Below are 21,686 nucleotides of genomic sequence, written 5' to 3' on the forward strand. Positions count from 1 at the left end.
TATGGGGAACTGTATGGCCAAGTGTGGTTAGTAGTGACAGTTCCGGGCTGTGTGCAAGCTTCCTGGACTATAGGAATGGAGACCTACTGCCAGGAGTGGTGAAAGCAATGAACAGTAAAGGCTATGCAAGGTATGTGGAATGCCCCAGTTCTAAGGAGTGTATCCTTTATGTAGCCTAGATTTCAGGGCCTCTCACTTAATCAAAGAAATACCGAAAGGGGTGCCAAGGTTTGGGGCCAATCTGTGTCTTTGTCTTGGTGCAAGGGCACTCTAGCTCCCAATTTGGTGGTAATACTTTTGCTGAATTGTTAACGTAACAATGTTGATTGGTTACTTGTTAGTTTTACTGCCCTTCGATTTTATTGAAGGCCCATTTCAAAAACTGTAAAAACAGCTGCTGAAACAGACACCAAACCTTATTCCTTTTGCTGGTCCAAACCCTGGCTGTAGTGCTGCGATTACTCCTCCCTCACTACTAACTCTTGCTGCTGTGCGGGGGATCTCTAGAGGTGCACCGGGCTGCACTGGAGGGCTGGTAGAGCTCCTGGGAAGGCTGGAGCTGAGTCAGGATTGAGGGCTGCAGCCCCCCCTTTATATAGGGGGCTGTGGGGCATAGTCACAAGAAACGTTTCGTCTGTTTCGTCATTTCGTCGTTTCGACAAGTTTCATTTCGTTTCGTTTCAACTTTTCGGACGAAACGGCCGGGTTTCGAATTGATACTTAATATATACCCTTACAGGGGCGAATAAGATATGTTATATTTAAGTTAGGTGAACAAAGAGAAATACTAGTCAAGACACTAAAAAGGAAATTCAAAACACCAACACATTCTTCAAATTTATTTAAATTCAATCTCCTTTCTCAAGTTCGGATAGGTTTTGAGATGATACTGAATGTATATAAGGATAGGGGCAAATAAGATATGTTATATTCAAGTTTAGAGTGAACACAGAGAAATACAAGTCAAGATACCTAAAAAGCAAATTCAAACCACAAACACATTCTTCAAATGTTTTTAAATTCAAGTGTTCAATCTCCTTTCTCAAGTTTCAGCTTAAGAACATTTAGTATTTATAGAGTCAAAACTTAATGGCATATGGATTCTAGAAAAAACAAGGCAAAAAAGTATACTTTGATTTGGGCAAAACAAACATTTCGTTGAGAGTGTTTCGAAGCGTTTCATCTGTTTCACCTTTCAAGGTTTCGAACAAGACGAAATGGGTTTTCATGTGACTATGCTGTGGGGTGAGAGCCAACCAGCCCCAAACTGACCGACCAGCTGGTCAGTTGGTTGGGCTGGATGGTTGGAGCTCTTTGCCCCATAAAAGCAGCCTAGGGAGGGGCACAGGGCAGCCTATATAAGGCAGCTCTTCCTCAGCCCGTTCTCCCTTGATGGGAGCTCAATAGGCTGAGACTGTTTGAAATTACCCAACAAAGGGTACGCACAGCGGAAGACTGACAGTAATGCCTAGGAGCTCACACAGTGTGGTGTGGGGTGTGGAATCACAGACTTCTCAACTTAATGTGCACAGATGTGCAAGCCAGTAAATAGACAATGCTCAGAAACAAATATAGAAGCAACTCTTTATATTTCCGTCCGTCCACAGCGTAGGACAGGATACAATACCAAAAGGTTCTCCTTATTCAGCAACTAAACAGTCCCCAATTTATTGGGCAATCTAACAGCTCACAGGCCAGCCAAAAGGCCAGCCATCTCAACCAAACAAGTGGCCAGAAAGACCAGCTGGTCTGGCCGACCAGAACTGGCCGACCAGTTGGCCGACCAGCTGGCAGGCCCACCGACCAGCTGGCCGACCAGCTAGGTCTGGCCTATAAAAGGCATCTGCCCCCACACTCCTTCTGACAGGACAGGACCTGCAGCTGCTCCTCTTCTCCTCCACGCTTTGCTGCAGCCCCGCCTGCTCCACTTCTACATCTCCTCTTCAGTTCTGCTCCTCTCTGCCTCCTGGCTGCTGCCTTCTCTCTGCCTCTCCTTCTCTACCTCCTGGCTGCTGCCTTCTCTCTGCCTCTCCTTCCTGCCTCCTGACTGCTCCATCTTCTCCTCCAGATCTGCCCTAACTTCTGCTCCTCTGCTCCAGATCTGCTCCTCTACTTCAGCTCTGTCCCATCCTGCTCCAAATCTGCTCCTCTGCTTCAGCTCTGTCTCTTCTGCTCCTCTGCTCCAGATCTGTCTCCTTCTGCCCCAGATCAGCTCCTTTTCTTCATCATGTTGCTATTCCAGATAGCCTGAAGGTTCCTTCCTCATAGCATGCTGGTTTTCAGCCATTTCCTAGGGCAGCTCCAGCCCTTCATCATCTTCGTCATCATCAAGCTACACGGAGGACTGCGTTTCGCTCCCTCTGCTGCTATCATTTTCTACTGTTTCTCTATATGGAATCATCTTTCTGATTCACCTCAACCACGGTCTTTGAGACACGACGGCTTGAGGTTCTTGTATTCAGTTATTACCGACAGGCACTATGTTTTCTGAGTTCCGTTCTTCAGTTGTGTCTGAGTATTGTCTATTTTTTCATCGCTCTACTGCAAACCCTATCGTTTCTCTATACTCCTACTAGATGTCAAGCACTTCTAGGTCTCTAAGCCCGCATGCTCCACCTCGAGCGTATGTAGACTCTCTGTCCAGAGTGTTCTTCTCCACCTTACTGCCTGTAAATCAGCCTAGGTGGGCAGCACCTTGCTGAGCTAGGTCTGCAGCTCTCCACACTGTATGTCCTCCTAGATGTAGGCTCATAGGCTACTGGTCTGCTGCTCCTTCTGCTCCCTGAAGATATTGATCACAACACCTCGCTGCCTCAGTCTGCAGCACACCTTCCACTCTCCTTCACCCCCAGTGTGAGGCCCAAGGGAGTGGCTTCTGGCTGCTCTTGGCTGCTCCTTTCCTGCTGAACTGTTGGATGTGAAATGAGGCCCAGGGCCTCTCCTTTTATAGGGCTCAAGGCCCCCTTGAACCAACCGACCAGCCAGCCCTAAATGGGCCGACTGGCTGGTCTGTTTGGGCCGACCAGTCTGCCCCCCCCCCCAGTCTGTAAAACCAACCTGGTTGGGGCTTTTCTTCAGACCCGCCTGGCCACGTGTGTAATGAAGGTGGGAAAATAGGTGGAAAATAGGTGGGAAATATGAGGGAGGATGATGGGAAGATTGGTGGACTATATAAGTCCACCCCCAAATCATTGTAAGGTACCTTTTGACGTGACAATCTTATCCTGTGCCTCCTGTTTCCTCCTACCCAACTCCTCTGTGTTCACTTCTGCTTCTCCCCCCCCCTCTCTCTCTCCTCCTTCCCCTTGCCTTCCGTGGCTTTCCTCTCACTTCCCCTGCACCCCTTCATTACATTGGTATCAGAGCCTCAATTTTGGCACCTTCACCTTTGCCCACGATTCCATTCCATTGTCGGAATTCCTTGGAGCGATGCTCTTCACATCAACAGAGCCTCTTCAGAATACACTTTTGCAGAACATGATTTCTGCATGAACTTTACCTTTCACATAGCGTGACTATCATCAGCGCTGGCAGAAAGCAACCACGAGAGACCTTTCACATAGCATGAGTATCATCAGCGCTGGCAGAAAGCAGCCACGAGAGATTAGCGTGAGTATCATCAGCACTGGCAGGAAGCAACCACGAGAGACCCAGATACAACCAGTGACGACATTGCTTGATGCTGGCCCTGCCCCCTCCTGCCCAACCTCAACAATTATGTCCTCGCCATCGTCGCCCAGCCTTCCACGCCTTCCTCCCTTACACCTCAACAGCGCAACAATCAATAATTCTCCTCCTCGCCTGTGTCGCCCAGCCTTTCCCAGCTTTCCACACTTTCCCTTGCAGCTTCTCTCGGGATTGGCTTCGCACGGACTTGTCCGTCATCGGCTTTCGCTCGATTGGATGGTTAGCTTCCTCCAACATTCCAACCATTAACGGCGATAGCCTTACGGGCTTATTCTTCAACAGGATTGGACCCGAACTAGCTCCCTTCCCCACGCCGATCCGCTCTGTCATCGCCCATCATTCTACCGCCTTCAACTTTTCGCCGCCCATGGTTTCGTCAGTTTTTTTTGGACGTTTTCATCGATTTATGTTTTTCTCTCTTACCTTAGAGTGCTAAGGTTATAGGCAAGCCTGACTGTACTAAGACAGTCTTTGTGGTCTTAGGGGGTCTTACAGCCCCCCCCCCCCCCCAAAAAAAAAAAAGGGAGATTGTTCCAGGCTTATTCTGCCTCCCTTCTCGGTCCTACTTAGCTCCCTCTTCATCAAGTATCTTCTTGGTTGGAGTTTTCCCTCTTTGCACACGGTGCAGCGTGCTTATGGGGTACACTCCCAGAGTTTGTGCAAGCAGCATTTTCTTCCTCGCATTATCGATCGCACCTAGATGTGCACTCCGTATTGAGGAGCTTCCCCATGACGGAGATGAGGTCACTCAACAGGAGCACATACCCGTCATTACCGAGGGTGCACCGGCAGTTGGAGCAGCTGCCACCTTGCGCCCAACTTCCCCAGTTCCCATGGATGCTTATTTCTTGGATGCTCTATCTACTATGCTCCAGACTGCCTTTCTACAGATGGGCCAACAGATTGGGCAGCAGATTACGCAGGCCATACAGGACAAGGGCAAGCAGCCTATGCATATTCCTCAACATGAGGATCACTCAGACAGTCGTGATGTCTTTTCTGGGCCATACATGGGGTTTATGACCGATGCTTGCCGTACGTCATACGTCCTCAGGAGGTCTGCATGCACCCCAGCATGGGGGTTTTTTAGATAGAGATGATGCCTTGCCTGTGCCACCGAGCACCTTTATGCAGGATGTGCTCGGGTCTCAGTTGTCTGTGTCTACCCAGGTTGGGCCATCCCTTTTGGGCCGACCTACGGGTATGCATCAGTCCAGTAAGACAAGACTTGGTTTTGGTTTGCAGGGTACTTTTCCATGGGAGAGAGGTCAAACCTCTACTCAGCCTTTTGTTATGCCGTCATTTCAGCGAGATGCTTATGGCAGGCAACCACAGCTGGGTGTGCAGATGCCTACTGCTCCTCCAGTGAGCACATACAGCTTTACACAGCTTGTACATAAGATGAGTAATGCTCATATGCAGCAGGATGTTAGTGGTGGGCAGCCATCCACTCTTGATGAGATGCCTTCAGATGCCTTGCAATCATACCGGGCCTTGCCCGAGGCCATACGTGAGGAGATGCCTTTCCATCAGTATGTCAATCTTAGGCGTGATGATGCACGCTCATCTGGTGGCTATCCTCATAAGAGCCTTGTAGGCAAGGACGTGAAGGATAAGCTCTCGGTGCATACATTCAAAGAGGATACCCGCAGCCCCAATTAGCTTGAGGAATGGCTCACAAAGCTGGAAGATTACTTCCGCTTGCATGCATATGTAGGACTATGCCCATACTTGGTGGCGGTATATGAGAGATTCACCATAGAAACCCACCGCTTGGAAAGGTTTCAAGGAACTGATGGTGCCACTGATTTTAGAGCAGTACCTTGCTGATTTTTATGCCTTATCTCAGACTAATACTGTCCAAGAGTACTTGCAGCGTTACTGGCGTCTTTCTTTGTTTGTGCAGGACATATCCGAGAAAGGCAAGCTGCTGCGTTTCATCCAGGGCTTGTATCCCTCTTTGGCTGCAGATGTGAGGGCTCATAACCGTCAAACTATTGAGAGGGCAGCCCAACTGGCAGAAGTACTGAAGCCAAAATATGCTGGCAAGCACAGGAATGCAGTGGGCAGCTCGCATGCTACTAGGTATGAGGCTGAGTCAAAGCCTAAGTTTGCTGATTGGACTGACAGGAAATCTGCAGCAGCACCATTTCCTCTCTTTCCTACTGTCTCGAGTAGTAAGATGCCTTATGCCCGGCCTTACAGGTATCCAGATGCCAAGCCTGGGGGCAAGCCTACTGCTGGAAATGAGCAGGCTGAGATAAAACAGCATACACAGGCAATAATGGACAGCAGGAAGAAGGCCAACTTATGCTTTAAATGTGGCGAGAAATGGACTCCTGAGCACGGGAATGTTTGCAAGATGCGCAACAGTGGTACTGCCAAGCTCAGCATGATCATTGACATCTCAGATGATGAGCAACTGTTTGATGCCCCAGGAGATGGCAGGAACACATGATGCAGATGAGGCTCCTCACAATGTAGCCATGAAGGGCACTGACTTTCCTTTTGATCCTGGTGGTGCTACTGCGCATGACACACATGCTTCGCATTCACATGAGATTCTGCCCACTAGGGGCATGAGAGGCCGTAGGCCTACACTCTTTTCTGTGTAGCATCACAATGCAATGCCTTTTTATGCACGTGAAGATGCAGGGGGTAATGCTCATGTGGATGAGGAGGTGGTTTATTGGGATGCCCAGCCAGCACTTTATACTTTTCCATGCATGCCCTGATGGGTGCCAAAAGTGCTGACACTATCAGATTAACAGGGATGATTAATGGCAGGATTGTACATGTGTTGGTGGACAGCGGTAGCACCCACAGTTTTGTTAACTGCAAGACCTTACCGAGGGTGGGACTGATTGCTACTGAGATAGACCATGGACTGAGAGTAGAAGTAGCCAATGGACAGCATATGATCAGTAGATCTTGCTACCAAGATGCAAAGATTAAGTTATCGGATGACTATACATTTGCAGGTGATCTCTTGGCACTTGATATGGGCCCAATAGATGTTGTCCTGGGCTGTGATTGGTTGCAATCACTGGGGAAAATCAGCATGGATTTCAATGCCTTAACACTCAGCTTTGTCCAGAGGGGTCGGTCAGTTACATTGCATGGTATTGCAACCCCTAAATTGCAGGTCATTTCAGCGAGGCAGTTGGCCAGAGAGCTCAAGAAGGGCAGTGCCATATATGCATTGAATGTGTCAGTGACCACGGAGGGTGGCACTCCCCATGTTGAGGATGTTGATATGCAGAGATTGCTCTCAGAATTTTCAGATGTGTTTGCTGATTTGCCATCGCAGTTGCCTCCAAGGAGAGATGTAGATCATGCCATAGTCCTGGAACCTGGCAGTAAGCCAATCAATAAGGCACCGTACCGACTCTCTAAGGTAGAATGGGAAGAAGTGGCAACTCAAATGAGGGACTTGCTCCAAAGGAATTTCATCACTCATAGCACTTCTCCTTTTGCATCCCTTGTGCTCCAGTGAAGAAGAGGGACGGTTCTTACCGTATGTGCATTGACTACAAAGACTTTAATGAGGTCACCATCAAAAACAGGTTTCCAATCCCCAGAATAGATGACCTATTAGATGAACTTAAAGGTGCTCAGTTTTTCACTAAGATTCATCAGATTAGAATGAAAGCTGGGGATGAGCGCAAGACAGCCTTTCACACACAGAGAGAGGACTGTATGAGTTCAAGGTGATGCCTTTTGGATTGACCAATGCACCAACTACCTTCCAGGCACCCCTCACTCATGCTCCTGTGTTGGTATGCCCTGATTTTTCACGTACTTTCATTGTGGAGGAAGATGCCAATGGCAAAGGATTAGGGGCTGTGTTGAGGCAGGAACACGGGGTAATTGCTTTTGAAAGCAGGAAATTGGATGCCAAGGAGCTGGATTATCATGTGTATGATCAGGAAATGTTGGCTATCCTATGTGCTTTCAAGAAATGGCACCACTACCTGTACGGTAGCAAAATCAAGGTTAAGATGGATCATAGGACACTCAGGTATTTCCTTACACAGCCCAACTTGTCAATGAAGCAGAAGAGGTGGCTGGCTAAGGTTCAGTCTTATGATTTCAACATTGAGTACAGGAAAGGGATAGAAAATGTGGTTGCAAATGCCTTATCCCGTATGTGGGCTTGCAGTTTATCTGCCATTTCTACTATCTATCAAGAGTGGATTCATGGGATCCAAGAGGAATACATGCAGAATTCCAGGACAGCTCCCATCTTTGTGGAGTTACAGGAGTCCTCAAGCCAGGGGCATGCTGAATTTAAGCTTTATAATGGGCTGTTATGGTGCAAGGACAGAGTTTATCTAGTGCCAGACTCGAAGTATAGACTGCTGATTTTAAAGGAAATGCACTCATCTCCTATGGCAGGACATGTGGGTATCACTAAGACATATGAAAAGGTCAAACGAAGTTTCATATGGGATGGCTTGTGGCGGGATGTTGTCAAATACGGCTCTGAATGCTTGCCTTGCCAAGAGAACAAAGTGGATAGCCAACTACCTGCAGGTCTTTTGCAGCCATTACCTATTCCAGAAGGCAAATGGACTCACATAGCTATGGATTTTATTACAGGGTTGCCTTCTGCACAGAGGGGATGGGATAGCATTTATGTGGTGGTTGACAGAATGACAAAGCAGGCCCACTTCATACCCACCAAGACCCGATACTCAGCATCACAAGTTGCTTGGCAATTCATTGAACATGTTTTCAAGCATCATGGTTTCCCTCACGAAATTGTTAGTGACAAAGATACAAAATTCATGGGTCAATTTTGGCAGGAATTATTTGCAGCAGTGGGTACCTCGCTCACACCGAGCACTGCTTACCACCCTCAGACTGATGGTTAGTCAGAAAGGGTGAACAAATGGTTGGAGGAGTACTTGAGGCATTTCTGTCATGACACACAGAAGTCTTGGGATAAGTGGTTGGCCCTTGCTGAATTTTGTTACAACAGCACCAAGCACCTTTCTATCGGCATGAGCCCGTTTGAGGCTATGTATGGATGCCAAGTTGGGATGCCATCATTGATTGCAGACATGGCTGTTAAAAATCAGCAAGCAAAAAGTGACTTGGAGAGAATGGATGCCCTTCTACAATTGGCTAAGAAGAATATGCAGGATGCCCAAGCCAAGCAGAAGTACACGGATGAGCGCAGGAGGTATCGGTCTTTTGAAGAAGGGGATTATGTGCACTTACGCCTCCATAAGAACCGTTATGCCTCACTGAAAGGTATTACCAACACCAAGCTTGCTCACAGGTATTACGGTCCTTACAAGATCATCCGCAAAGTTGGAGAATTGGCACATGCGTTGGAGCTACCACGCACCTCCAAGATTCATAATGTTTTCCATGTGTCCTTGCTGAAGCCACATGTTGGGCAGCATGTCCAAGTTCTTCCTGAGCTGCCACCTATGGTTCTTCCTGAGCTGCCACCTATGGACGAGGAGGGCCACATCATGTATGTTCCGGAGCGTATCATGGGTTTCACGGATCATGTGCTCCAAAATAAGGTTTATATGGAGTATCTCATCAAGTGGAAAGGACTCCCAGAAGATGAGAACTCATGGCAGCCTGAAAGTATTGTCCACAACAACCCCTATGTCCTAGTAGGCTGATTGTTAGCTGCTGTTTATTTGCACCATTTGTGGACAGCCACAGTGTAATTTTGAGGGAAATTTTCTTTGGGAAGGGATGGCTGTAATGAAGGTGGGAAAATAGCAGGAAATAGTGGGAAATAGGTGGGAAATATGAGGGAGAATGATGGGAAGATTGGGGACTATGTAAGTCCACCCCCAAATCATTGTAAGGTACCTTTTGACGTGACAATCTGATCCTGTGCCTCCTGTTTCCTCCTACCCGACGACTCCTCTGTGTTCACTTCTGCTTCTCCCCCCCCTCTCTCTCCTCCTTCCCCTTGCCTTCCGTGGCTTTCCTCACACTTCCCCTGCACCCCTTCATTACAACGTGGCAGCCCGCCATAGGCCCAGGCTCTCTGCTCACCTGCTGGCCCTGTTCGGGACCTATTGCAGGCTCCATACAAGGCCCAAAGGCCCTGCCATGCTGGCGCCTTTGGTCACTACAGATCCCGCCATCTGTCAGGCTTCCAGCAGCCCTATTTTCCATCCAGCCTCCACAAATGGAAGCATGGGTCAGAATGCCGGATCCATGAATTCTACACGAAGTTTCGAGATCAAGGAACCCATGAAGCAGTGTGGCTAGACTAAAGTTTCTTCCAGGAGTTCCCGCAAATATTGGTGGACTACTTGGAGGCCATGTACCTACCACCAAGTTACGAAGAAGGGAATGTCATATGCACCCTCGCACTTGGATGCAAGATGACAACCGGCTTCATCATCAAAGTGCAAGCAATTCCTATGATATGATATTTTGTCGAATGCCATGGCCCCATTCTGAGCCCTTCTCTAGGGACAGTCAGGCACGAGCTACGTAGGTCAGTCTCTCAGCCTTCGGTCGAGTCAGAAAGTCAATCCTTGTTCACTAGTACCCACTGGAGAACATTAGGTTAGTGTTTCCGTCTTAGGGTTCTAGGTAGGTCTAGGTCTCTGTTGGAGCAGCACATGAGCTGTCATGCGGACGACACGAGAGACCTTGTGCAAGAGAGATGGCGGGGGCATGAAGCCCTGGATCTGACCTGGCAAGACGGAATTGCAAAGCAGGCGTACGGCCTGCAACAGGGCCCTGTGAAGGGCGGGATGACATCAGCAGGGTACAAACCCACTGTACGGGGCTATACGGAGGCCTTAAATTTCATGTAGTGGTTATCCTAAAAGGAATGCCTCAAGCCATAGGTGTTGTCCATAATTGTGGTAAAAGGCAGGATAACAGCTGCACGCTGCTCACTTACTACCAGGAACTCAGCTTTTGGTAGGTCCTTCCAATTTATAAAGTACTCTATGTAAGCCCTATTCAAAAGACAGCAGCTCTAACTAATGTTGTAGGGGCATGTAATACCTGTGGAGCTTCGTCTCCTCATTATCCTTCAAGAATACATTGTCATTCCTTAAGATAGATGTCTAGAATGTAGCTCTACACCTATACAATCATTTCCAGTTTAAAGTTATCAGCACTGTTTATGCTAACCTGAATTATAAACAAAATTCTCTTTCATTGGAGCATCGCATGCCACAAAACATTGATTAAGTGTGAACATTGTGTCGATTGTCTTGTCGCATGTCGTAAGAGAGGCGAGGGTGGCGTTTAAAACGTGCAAATGAGATACGCTGGCATGTTTAGAAACGCACATACGAGCTTGAGAGTAATCTGGCCTCACGTTGGTCCATTATGGTTAAAGGATCGAAAGTCTTGGGTTGGGAGCTCAAAAATGGATATTGTCGAAATTACAGAATAGGGCAGCTGGGAAATCACAAACGGACCTGAAAGCACACAATGTCAGCCTTGAGAACTTCGTAGAAGTAATTGGAAGCGGAGGAGTAGCGAACAGAAGCGTCCTTGAGTGTATTGTAGAGGCCATTTACGTTCCAGATTACGATGCGCATGGCTGTCGATCGAGGTCTGCACAATTGCTCTTGTCCCAGTTAGCTTGATGATAATGCGTGTGCCTCTTGAGGAGGTTTTCAAAGCTCCAACGGTTCAAACAAGATGCATGACTTTAGTCATTCAAAGGCCTGCCCAAAATGTAAAATCACAACAACCACACACCCAAATGCCTGTAGTAGAACCTAAAGCCAAATGAGAAACTAGGTAGAGGAATGTGGGGTTGTCGACTCGGGAGAGGGCTGGGTACAGCAAGCCATACGTTTTAATATGCAAAGGGTCAAAGGCAAGGGAGTCCATTGATAGTCCTTGGGCATGATGAATTGTCCTTGTTGCACTTGGCTATATCAGGAATTAGTACCTGCATACACAGTTCAAGTAGCTTTTACCTATTTGAAATTCACCGTAATAGATGCAAACACATGGGAGGAGTGAATGACAACAGCAAGAAAGATAGCGACAGAGGTCTCTGAGGAGCACTTTACATTCAGATGCCCCCTATACTATAAGATCCATGGCTAATATCACTACCGTTTGCCCTTGGATGCGTTCGTCTAGAAGAGATGGAGAACCGACTCCTTTATAGGGAGTCATCGATAGTACGAGTGGTTGAGTTGCTCAATGTTGTGTGTAGTGTGCTCACCAACATGTATACAAATAAGTTGTTCGCTTGTGGCCTTGTCCACCTTAGTCATGTATGAGGTGCAATATGATTCGGCTCCATGGGGGTTGAAGACAAATTGGATGTATGTCTTTACTCCCCAAAGTTTGGAGATTGCTATGTTGCAATTGTTTGTGTAGATATCTTTTGGGTGTCTCTTGATGAAGAGTGTAGGTTGCATGACACATCTTCGTAGTGCATTTAAGTCTCTTCTTTTGACATTGCTAACATCTCCAAGAACGTGTCAAAATTTGCAAGTGCATGCAATTGTTTTCCAAAGCATAAGAAATCCGGTTGTAGTTCATCTTCAAGGTGTGCCTAGTTTCTTTGTCTTCAACCGGCACTTATATTGTTGTTTTTCTCATTGGTGGTCAAGGGAAGTGAAAATGGCAAGATTTATTCTTTTCTTGCACGTACTCTTATGCTTGTGCAATTAGATGTCCTTGGGCTCATGGGCAAACTTTGAAATGTTTGTGGTTATGTACTTGTCGACGAACTCCTCTATTTCTTCATTAGGTGCTTCACCATAGGTTGGTGCATTTTCAACTGGATAGCAAACCATAGTTGTGCTGACTACCTCAATTTTGGAACTCAAAGAAGAAGTCAACCCCTTTGCTAAGGATAGAAGGTCTCATTTGAGGAGATGTTTCATAGCTTAGAACTTGTGGATGTAGTATCTTGCAGTTATGACGTTGTCAAGGTGAATGAGTTCACGAGCAATAAGACCATCGCTAGGCATTGATGGTGAGCTTGAGGATGCAACCAATTTGCGCAGGCATGCAACAAGCATTTCCTATATCTTCTTTGTGGGCTAAACACGTGACAATTCAAGAAGGGGGTCCCAATTGCCGCAACATCGCAAAGAGATTTTTTTGTAACTTGTGCTTGTAGTGAACTGACGTCCGTATGCACATGAAGTTGTGAAAGCCTATGTGTGACTGTTGCAAGATGCGCTCGATGTTTGTGTCTTAGACAGCAACGATGGTCTTTCCTTGCAACTTGCCTTTCCTCATGTAGACCCACGTTAATGATAGAACTTGTGCAACTAGTATTTTCATTGTTTTGGAAAATAGCTTCTCTATTGAACGGGCAAAGTGTTAGTCGTTGTTGATAGCTCCCAGTGGGCTATTTCTTGGTAAGGTATATTGTCTTGGGTGTCCATAGAATATTGTAGGGAAAGCAAGCTCTCCACAATGTTTGTCTTTAAAACCACTTGATGTGCCATGTAAATCCCGTGTACCAACGTGTATGTTGCAAGGCTTCCTCGTCAGTGTCACAATCAATGTGTTGAGATTTTTTTGATCGTTGCTTTGGTTCAAGCTACGTATGTGGTCGGCCCAAAAGAGGGTTGCGCGACACGTTGTACTGATGGTATAGCAGAGTTTGAAGAAGTTTGTTCAAGGACTTCAAGGTAAGTGTGCAATGAATGAGTCCACTCATGCAGTTGTGCGTGTACATGAGCGTCTATTTCAATGTGACCATGATCGTTGCACTATCACGTTAAAAATGTGGAAGGACATGATGTGCCATGTCAACATCTTGACAACTATAGCACAAAGGCTGTATTGGCCATTGAATGACAACTCGCACATTTGCAAAGGGTATGTGCACTGCAATAAGGTGTGCCTCGATGGTGTTGAGCATGCTTGTGTAGTGAGTCATGGGCATCAAAACCATGTTCCTAAGACAAATCTTGGTCCTTCGCATAGAGTGCACATGAGTTCCTCTTCCCAAACAAAGTTTGTGGTGGCAAGCACATGCCTTTCCAGGAGCCTGTCTCACCGCACTGGAGACACATCTTGAAGTTTAGACTTGAAGCACAAAGAACCGCAACAAATGCACAAGTACGCCAGGGTGTCTTCAATGCTTTAAAGGTATTTGGCATGTGAAGAGGGCAGGATGGTTACATTAAATATTTCTCATACACCTACTATGTCATGACAAACAACTTTGAAGGAAGATTTCAACACTATACTAAAATCAAGACAAACAATCATGGACCAAGGAGTGTGAGTTCAATGTGTTTTTTAGAATAGGCGTCATAAGGTCAACAATGGATGCATTTGGAGCCATGGCATGAACATGGGAAAGAAGTTCAATCCAAGGTGATTTGAGGGTAGAACTAGTCATTAAAAGGACTCGAATCAACGAAGTTTCCATAAGAGAATGAAGGGAAACTCTCCCCCAGACACTAGACATAGCAACAAGTCTGTCTTGTGCAGGTGTTTTTCTTTGAAAGTGTTTTGCTTGAAGGAGTCAAATGCTCGAAGATCCTCTACCGCGTTCATTCTTTTTTTTAATGAGAGACATAAAGAAAAGATAAAACAAGTTTCGCTTTTGATCTTAATCACCCACCTTTCATTTCATGGTTAACCAAACTATAAGAGAAAGAGAAAGTCACATTTATAAGAGAAGTACATCATGTGAAATTTTCAATCATGCGTTCTCCTCAAAGGCAACCAAATGGCCGGAACTATTGATTGTGAAGCTTTTACTAGGCCTAATGCCAAAAAGCATGGACTTGATGTGAAGGACACTCTCACCATACAAGTCCAAAAAAAGTAAATCGAGACCAAGCAAGTTGTGACCTTGCTCATCGCGAATTTGAACTGTCACATCCAAACCATCGCGGAGGAAGATATGCCCTTTCAAGGGAGTTACTTTAATCCCATACTGAGGGGCCTTGCAAGAACAGTAGAAAGGACTTCATGGATCACGAGATGACATGAGCTCCTTCACAAATGCCACACAAGTACTCCACAAGCGAGGTGTTGAGGTTCATGAATTGGAGAATGCCCAAAACTTGCAATTACCAAGAGTGATATTAGTTACATACATAGAATTTTGGGTGAACTAAAGATATCAAAGCACTCACCTTTTGTCTGTATCTAAGATTAGAGACTTGGCTCATAAATGCTTGCTAAATTTTGTTGTGCCCCTCTCCGTCTAACACTTCAACAAGAATAGTGAAGTCATAGAAGCCCAATGCATTCTTTGATGTCATGTATGAGCAATTTCTCATCATGTACATAACAATGCCATCATTGTTGTACTCATGTATCAAGTGCGTGAGAACATGCTTGTGTTCACCAACAAATGAAAGCTGTACAAGAGATCATGTGACGAAGTTACAAACAATGCGTGTGAATTGAAAGAGAAAATCAGGAAAGAAGGGTCCTCGTAATAACTTGATCTTTGTCACTAGGACCGTTTGCTACAATTATTTGGTCAAAACCTCCATCAAGCTCTATGTTGATCACAATGAAACTTATGGTACCCACCACAATCGAGATGGTGCCCCTAAAAGAAGAAATCATTTTTGATGCCCCAAGGCACAATAGATCTATCAAGGTCTTGGAGATGAAGCGCACAGTGTGGCTCGACTTTCAAGATGAGAGTGGTTGCATCCACACACAATAAGAAGTGACAACTCCTACACTTGCTAGGTGCTCTTTTACGTGCAATAGCACCCTCAATTTGATAGAAAGTTTTTGGCACCAAGATATCCTTATATTGGTCCACAAAAGTGTACAACACAACTAAGGTTATGGTTTGATAGTTGTGGTGGTCTATGAAGTCTGCCAAAACCTTCTTGCATACGTTGCATTTAAGGTGTCGTACTTCACTAGCAACTTCCACTCACAAGCAAACCTATGCGGGATCACATCAGTCACTAGTTTAATGTCAAGCATGGGCAAGCTATTTACCCCCCTATGTACTTTCCTTTAGTGGGAACTAAAGCCTTATGCTCTGAAGATACTGAATGCTCTTCTTGGAAATTAGATTTGTGTTTGCCTTGGGGTTCTCAAACTCATTGCACCCTCCTTTCTTTTGTGAAGAAGACGTCCTTTTGCAAGGAAATATGTTCAATTCTTTGGTACTTAGGCCAAGTGTGGCCAAGTGCGAGAGAATGCAAACTAAACCCAATCTAATATCTTTAACTCCTCAAAGGTTCATACTAGAGCTTATTGCATAAAGTTCTATGATGAGGTTGTTTGCTTTACCAAGTGTCCATTATTTTGTTAGTTTTACAAGACAACATAGCGTGAATGCCAAATATTGGCGGTGCTTTGTTTGAATAGGAAAATTGTTTAAGTAATAATAAATGAAATAGTATGTTTCACCATATTAAAGATTTCACAGGCAACAAACACACCAAGAAGCTCCAAGAAAATCAACTCTCTTGTTTTGTACTAGGAGTAAATTATGTTGCATGCTTCAAAGAGTTTATGAATTTATCTACAATCTATGCAACAAATGCAACAAAAAATGTGTTTGTTTATTTCACGGTGCCATTAGCAGTTGGAAAGCATTTCCAAGTATTCCAAAACACACTATAATGCTTCCAAACATAAAGGCCTATCATGTTACCATAACAAAGGTGATGAATCTCTCAAACACACTATAATGCTACCAAACATAAAGGCCTATCATGCTTCCATAGGAAAGTCCATGAATTGCCAAGCTTTAATGAATTTCCCCATGAACTACCAAGCCTTAACAAAAGTATATCAATAGACTATGATTTTGAGACAAAATGATAGCTTGCCCACCTCGTCAAAAGAGAAGGTATTACAAAAAAAAAGACTAAAATACTTCACAATAGCTCCACTATTCGAAGTGTAGACAATAGACTCATTCATACCCAAAGTGACAAACTATTGGGTCAGCGGTTCTTGAGGTGTTGGGGGTGTCAAGCAAACTACAAATAAATTTCAAAATGATCTAATGGAAGATCGTTGGCTTACCCCCCCCCCAACCTGAGGTGGATCAAAAGAACTATTGAGATTCGAGAATCTATCCCTAAAGGTGGACTACCTAACAATATCCACCCACTGTTGCCACGGAGTGTCAATATCAATGTGGGGAGGGTGAAATTGGCAAGGAAGGGAAAAACTTTTCGAAGTAGAACCCGGTATCTATGCGAACCATTTTTGGGGGGTGGGGAGTGTTAAGGATCTGTTTGATATTTCCAAGAGTGTAGGGAAAACAAGACCAGTGGGTGGGTAATAGGGATTCAGGTAAGTCAGAAGATAGTGGAGCAATCTAGGGGAAAATCGGTGTTGGCTACCTAGGGATGCATAGTATAAACCCAGTATAAAAAGGATGTGTGTGGAAGTGGGGGGGGGGGGGGCAGAAGGTTTCGTAACCCATCAAATCCATGATTGGATGGGGAGAAAAGGATTCTAGTATCTGACATACTTACGAGCTCAATCCAATATAGGAAAATGAGCAGCTTACTAATATTCCCATTCAATGGTATACTTAATATCGAGTCCCCCATCTATCAATCATGTGCCTCGATGCAAGTGTATATATATCCTTCTCTCTCTCTCTCTCTCTCTCTCTCTCTCTCTCTCTCTCACACACACACACACACACACACACACACACACACTACTTCTCTCCCTCTCATACTTCTGAGCGATGTGTCTCTATCTCACTCAAATTGATTCTTTGGTAGTCGAATGCGTGAGCCTCAAACGAAAGATTCAATAAAAGATCCATCAATCGTCGGAATCCCTGGCTAGTTGGAACTAACATTTTTGCCAGGCTTCGGTTGCTAAATCCCATGAGTTGATGATGACAAGGATAACCACAAGATTGAATGGGACTTGATTTAGTTGGTGAGTCGGGGTGGGGTGTGGGATCTGAAAGATGGAGTGGGGAAAAAGGAAATGAAACTATTTGTTCTACATGTACAAATAATAATCGGATTTATATCTCCCCGAAGTAGAAAATGAGCCTAAAGATTCTTTTGAGAGGGACTCAATTATGAACAAGAAAACATTGGTGGGAGGGGGGGAGGGTACACCCCCCTAACACACCAATTGAGATATGGTTCAAGATGTTTGGGAGATTGAAGAGATGAACCTGAACCATAAATGGAATATTGAAAAATGGATTAGATGGGGAGGGTGAAAGAGGTTTTCACTACCTGTGATACATGAAGTATCTCTTCCTAAGGGATGTAGAACCTCTTTTGCTCCTTCTCATACTGGACCCATGCTAGAACTATACCGGAACCACTGGAGCTATATGCTTCTAATGATGCTCGTACAGTTCCAGAGGAGGGGGGCGTGGAAAATCCTAATCAACCATCTCTATCGAGAGAGGCTTCTTTTTTTGGGTCAGCAAGTGGATGACGAGATTGCAAATCAACCGATTGGTATCATGATGTACTTGAATGGGGAGGACAAAACCAAGGATACATATTTGTATACAAACTTTCTCGGTGGGGCAGTATTATCAAGAATATCTATTTATGATGTTACGCAATTTGTTGTACCAGATTCACATACTATTTGCATGCATGGGATTAGCCGCTTCAATGGGATCTTCCATTTCAACTGGAGGAGAAATAACCAAATGTATAGCACTGCCTCATGCTTGGCACCAATGATTTGTATGGGTCAAAACTATGCCTCCGCCCGATTGCGGCAATATTAACATGGCACTTAAAACTTGGTGGAATTCTAGGTATGTGTGCAAGGACCAAAGTAGTGAAGCACCGAGATAGTGAAGTGAGTTAGGAAATTCTTTGGTAGGGATTCACCACCAATAAGTGCATCTACTCTAGCATCGCATAAATCCTGGATGAATCCCTACAATTTATCCCGAATCAAAGGATCTTGATTCTATCTCCCATAGAGAATATCCATATAAAACCTTGGGATTGCTAGAAGGGATGAAGCAACAAAAACACCATAGTACTTCTGGGAAGAAAGGGTGGTATATGGAATTTCTAAGAAGCTGGTTCTAGATAAGAGATAAGAACCCCACTCGATTTTTGGAATTGGGATTCTTCCACTTGCAAAATATTTGGTAGTCAGACATGGACCCGTATGCAGAAGGAGTTGCCCATACGGTTGTCTTCAGATTGAATGGCAACGATACTGAATTAGGGTTATGATTCATCAACCTGCAAGTTCCCATTATGATGGATAGGCGGATGAATGCATTATGGAAGCAGAAGAAGTATCAAAACCTTGTGATTGTATTACTAGGGTTCATGTGTAAAGAACTAGCAAACCTTTATGGATGATCTCCGAAGACACGGAAAGAGATGTTTTTCTGTCAGCAAAAGAAGCTGAAAATCATGGTATTATAGATCCTGTAGCATCAAAAAACTCTCCAGATTCAAAATTAATTTAGTAACTTCTACTTCTTGGTGGGGAATGTCTGAGACTCACAAGGAGTCTCCCGATATGAATAGGGGAGATCCCTACCTTCCGATACTTTAGGAATCGATAATATTTGGGTGTGGGTATTTCCCAAATCTCATTCACGAATATTGATTTGCGGGGGGGGGGGGGGAGCAACACCCAATTCCTCTCTCTCCCAAGTTTATAACGTGTGAATCAGCACTATCTCCACGACTTATTCCATCTCCCATATTTTCTATATGAGGTTGCCTTGGAGATAAGGATTCTACTAACTCAATGATTGAGGTGTCCTCCATGGTTAGGAATAGTCCGAACCCGAAAGCCCTACATCTTTTGGATATGCCAACCAATCAACAACTTATTAGGAATTCAAGACAACCAATGGAGATTGGAACAAAATCCCTTGGCCTTTAGGGCTACCCCCAATGCAGAGGGGTATGTACCAGGGTGTATACACAACATGTTTGAATCATAAACCAAATGATATTTGGGGGTCGGTGTCGCAGAAAGATCCCTTCACTGGAATTAGGCAAAGATTCATCATTTATATCCTTTAGTGAGAGATGAAAATTCATAGTTCTAATTGGTGCAAATCCGATCATCTTAGTGTGAGATGAGAAGCAACTTATCAGTGATACTAAAAACATCACTAAGTGATGTGGGGATGAGGATATTGATTCCCATATCTTTGCTGGAATCCTTGCAATGGCGGTAGCTTTGGGTCAACCATCCAGCCAACTACCGAAGTGAAATACCGTTACTATACAAATAAGTCTTTCTAGGATGAAACTCTTTACCTTATCTCTCAAGTCTTGAGTGGAGTCGGGGATTGAAAACTACACGACTTACCAAAAGTAATTCCTTTCCCCCGTCATCTAGAAATCATAGGCTCCGGTGTACAGGAAGGACCCAACTGTCAAGGAAGATACTACAGAAACTTTGGAATCCATAACTCCCTCTGGTGCAACTTCTTTATCAAGAGGCATCTGATCTCGAGGATTTGTGGACGGGAAGGTTAAGGTAGCAAAAGCCATTGGAATCATTATTTTCTACATCAGATAGGAAAGTCTTGTGGGAATTGTTCTTTCGAAACAATTAAGTGACCAAATTTAGATTCTATTTCAACTATTTTTGATCCTACTAAGCCGAATAATTCGGATATTAGGAGTTCAGGAATTGAGAGTTTTGGTGTGCCACCGTGACTATGCATGCCAACAAATCTCCACTTAGCAATTCTGTCTGCTTGCTAGAAGGATGCATCCAGATGCTTTCGATGATATGAGAGAGCTGGGATTCATTCGGGAATGAAGGGGGGGGTATCACTAGTGTGATAGAGAGAGTCCTCAAAGAATAATTTTGATATTTTGTGAAGGGTAAACACTCAACGACTATTGTAAAACGTGGATCTATGGCTCGGAAACATCACAAAAGTATTCCTAAAATTACATCTGGAATTAGGGGGGCTCATTCAAAGCTATTTAGAACGGTGAATCAATGGGAAATGAAAGCATTGACTTCTGCTTATTGAGATAGGAGTAATTAAAAGAGCAAAATTTGTCACTTACGGATTGCCTGAATCAATGCAGTAGCACGAGGGAATGGAATTTCTCATAATAGGATGATTCACAATTTATATGAAAATCGAGTTTATCTGAATCGCAAAATACCTGCATAGATAGCTATCCTAGATACTCACTATTTTTTCGAGATTGCACAACTACCTGTACACGAATCTACTGGTTGAAAATAAGAAACCTCTCCAGATATTGTCTCCCAGAGAGGCGGAACGGACGGTAGTAAACTATAAATCTTCCACCTGGAGTATTGGTTTCATCTCCTATTCATGTCTCCATTTAGGGTTAATAGGATCGAATAGTCAATTGAATGCCAAATCTTTCAAACTAGAACTTAATTGTCTAATCGCTAGCAATGCAAGGTCTAATTCTTGTTATCTGAGAACGGTGGCAAAGCTAAAATACGAGCTCTTTTGATTGCAACAACTATTGAGTGTTGTTGTTTCGAGGTCAACCTACTCATTCATCTGGGTGAAATCCTTCACTGTTCACTTACAATGTTCACTTACAAATCGATGGAGTAAATTTATATTTCTGTAGTCAATAATCTCATCAGATCGGATGGATGGAGAACGTCACTACATGAAGCCTACTTAGATTTATTCGTGATACCTTTCATGACATTTCTGAAAACTATTGATTATTTTGCAATTGATTAGAAACAGATCACTTATTTCTTCGACTCTTTGTGAATGGTATGTTTGTAGCAGTAGGGACAATATCTCCTCGATTCCAATCAAGTAGGTGTATTGCGACGATTCTTACGCATAGTATATCAAAAAATACCTAGAGATTTGTCATCAGTCCCTTTTCGGGTGCAACTTGTGCATTCCAAAGCAATAGTTACTCTCGCATCTCTACTTTTAGCCATAGGATTCTTTGAAATAAGTGAAGGAAATGGGGGAGGATTGGATGGGAAGATACATCTCAGTAATAAATCATTAATAGAATTCCCGATTTATCGATTTCCAGTAATGAATGGATTGTTCATTGCTCCCCTCACAGAAATTGATATATTTCTCCCACCTTACTTTTGTTTTGCTCAACCCCCGC

General features: G+C 44.4%; 1 protein-coding gene across 2 annotated transcripts in view; it reads right to left on the reverse strand.

The window, feature by feature from the left end:
- LOC147884927 (uncharacterized) overlaps window positions 1-11,444 on the reverse strand; it is a 47,422-nt gene extending 35,978 nt beyond the window's left edge. For both annotated transcript variants that reach the window (XM_087397614.1, XM_087397613.1), the window contains exon 1: window positions 11,112-11,444. In XM_087397614.1, the coding sequence (XP_087253740.1) occupies window positions 11,112-11,234 (123 nt within the window). In that variant the 5' untranslated portion in view covers window positions 11,235-11,444. The remainder of the gene's footprint in view (window positions 1-11,111) is intronic.
- Between the last annotated feature and the right edge of the window lie 10,242 nt (window positions 11,445-21,686).

The sequence above is a fragment of the Dipteris shenzhenensis genome, chromosome 26 (genome assembly GCF_047967505.1).
Source record: "Dipteris shenzhenensis isolate YYH24624 ecotype China chromosome 26, Dip_SZ_1.0, whole genome shotgun sequence".
Taxonomy (NCBI): Eukaryota; Viridiplantae; Streptophyta; class Polypodiopsida; order Gleicheniales; family Dipteridaceae; genus Dipteris; species Dipteris shenzhenensis.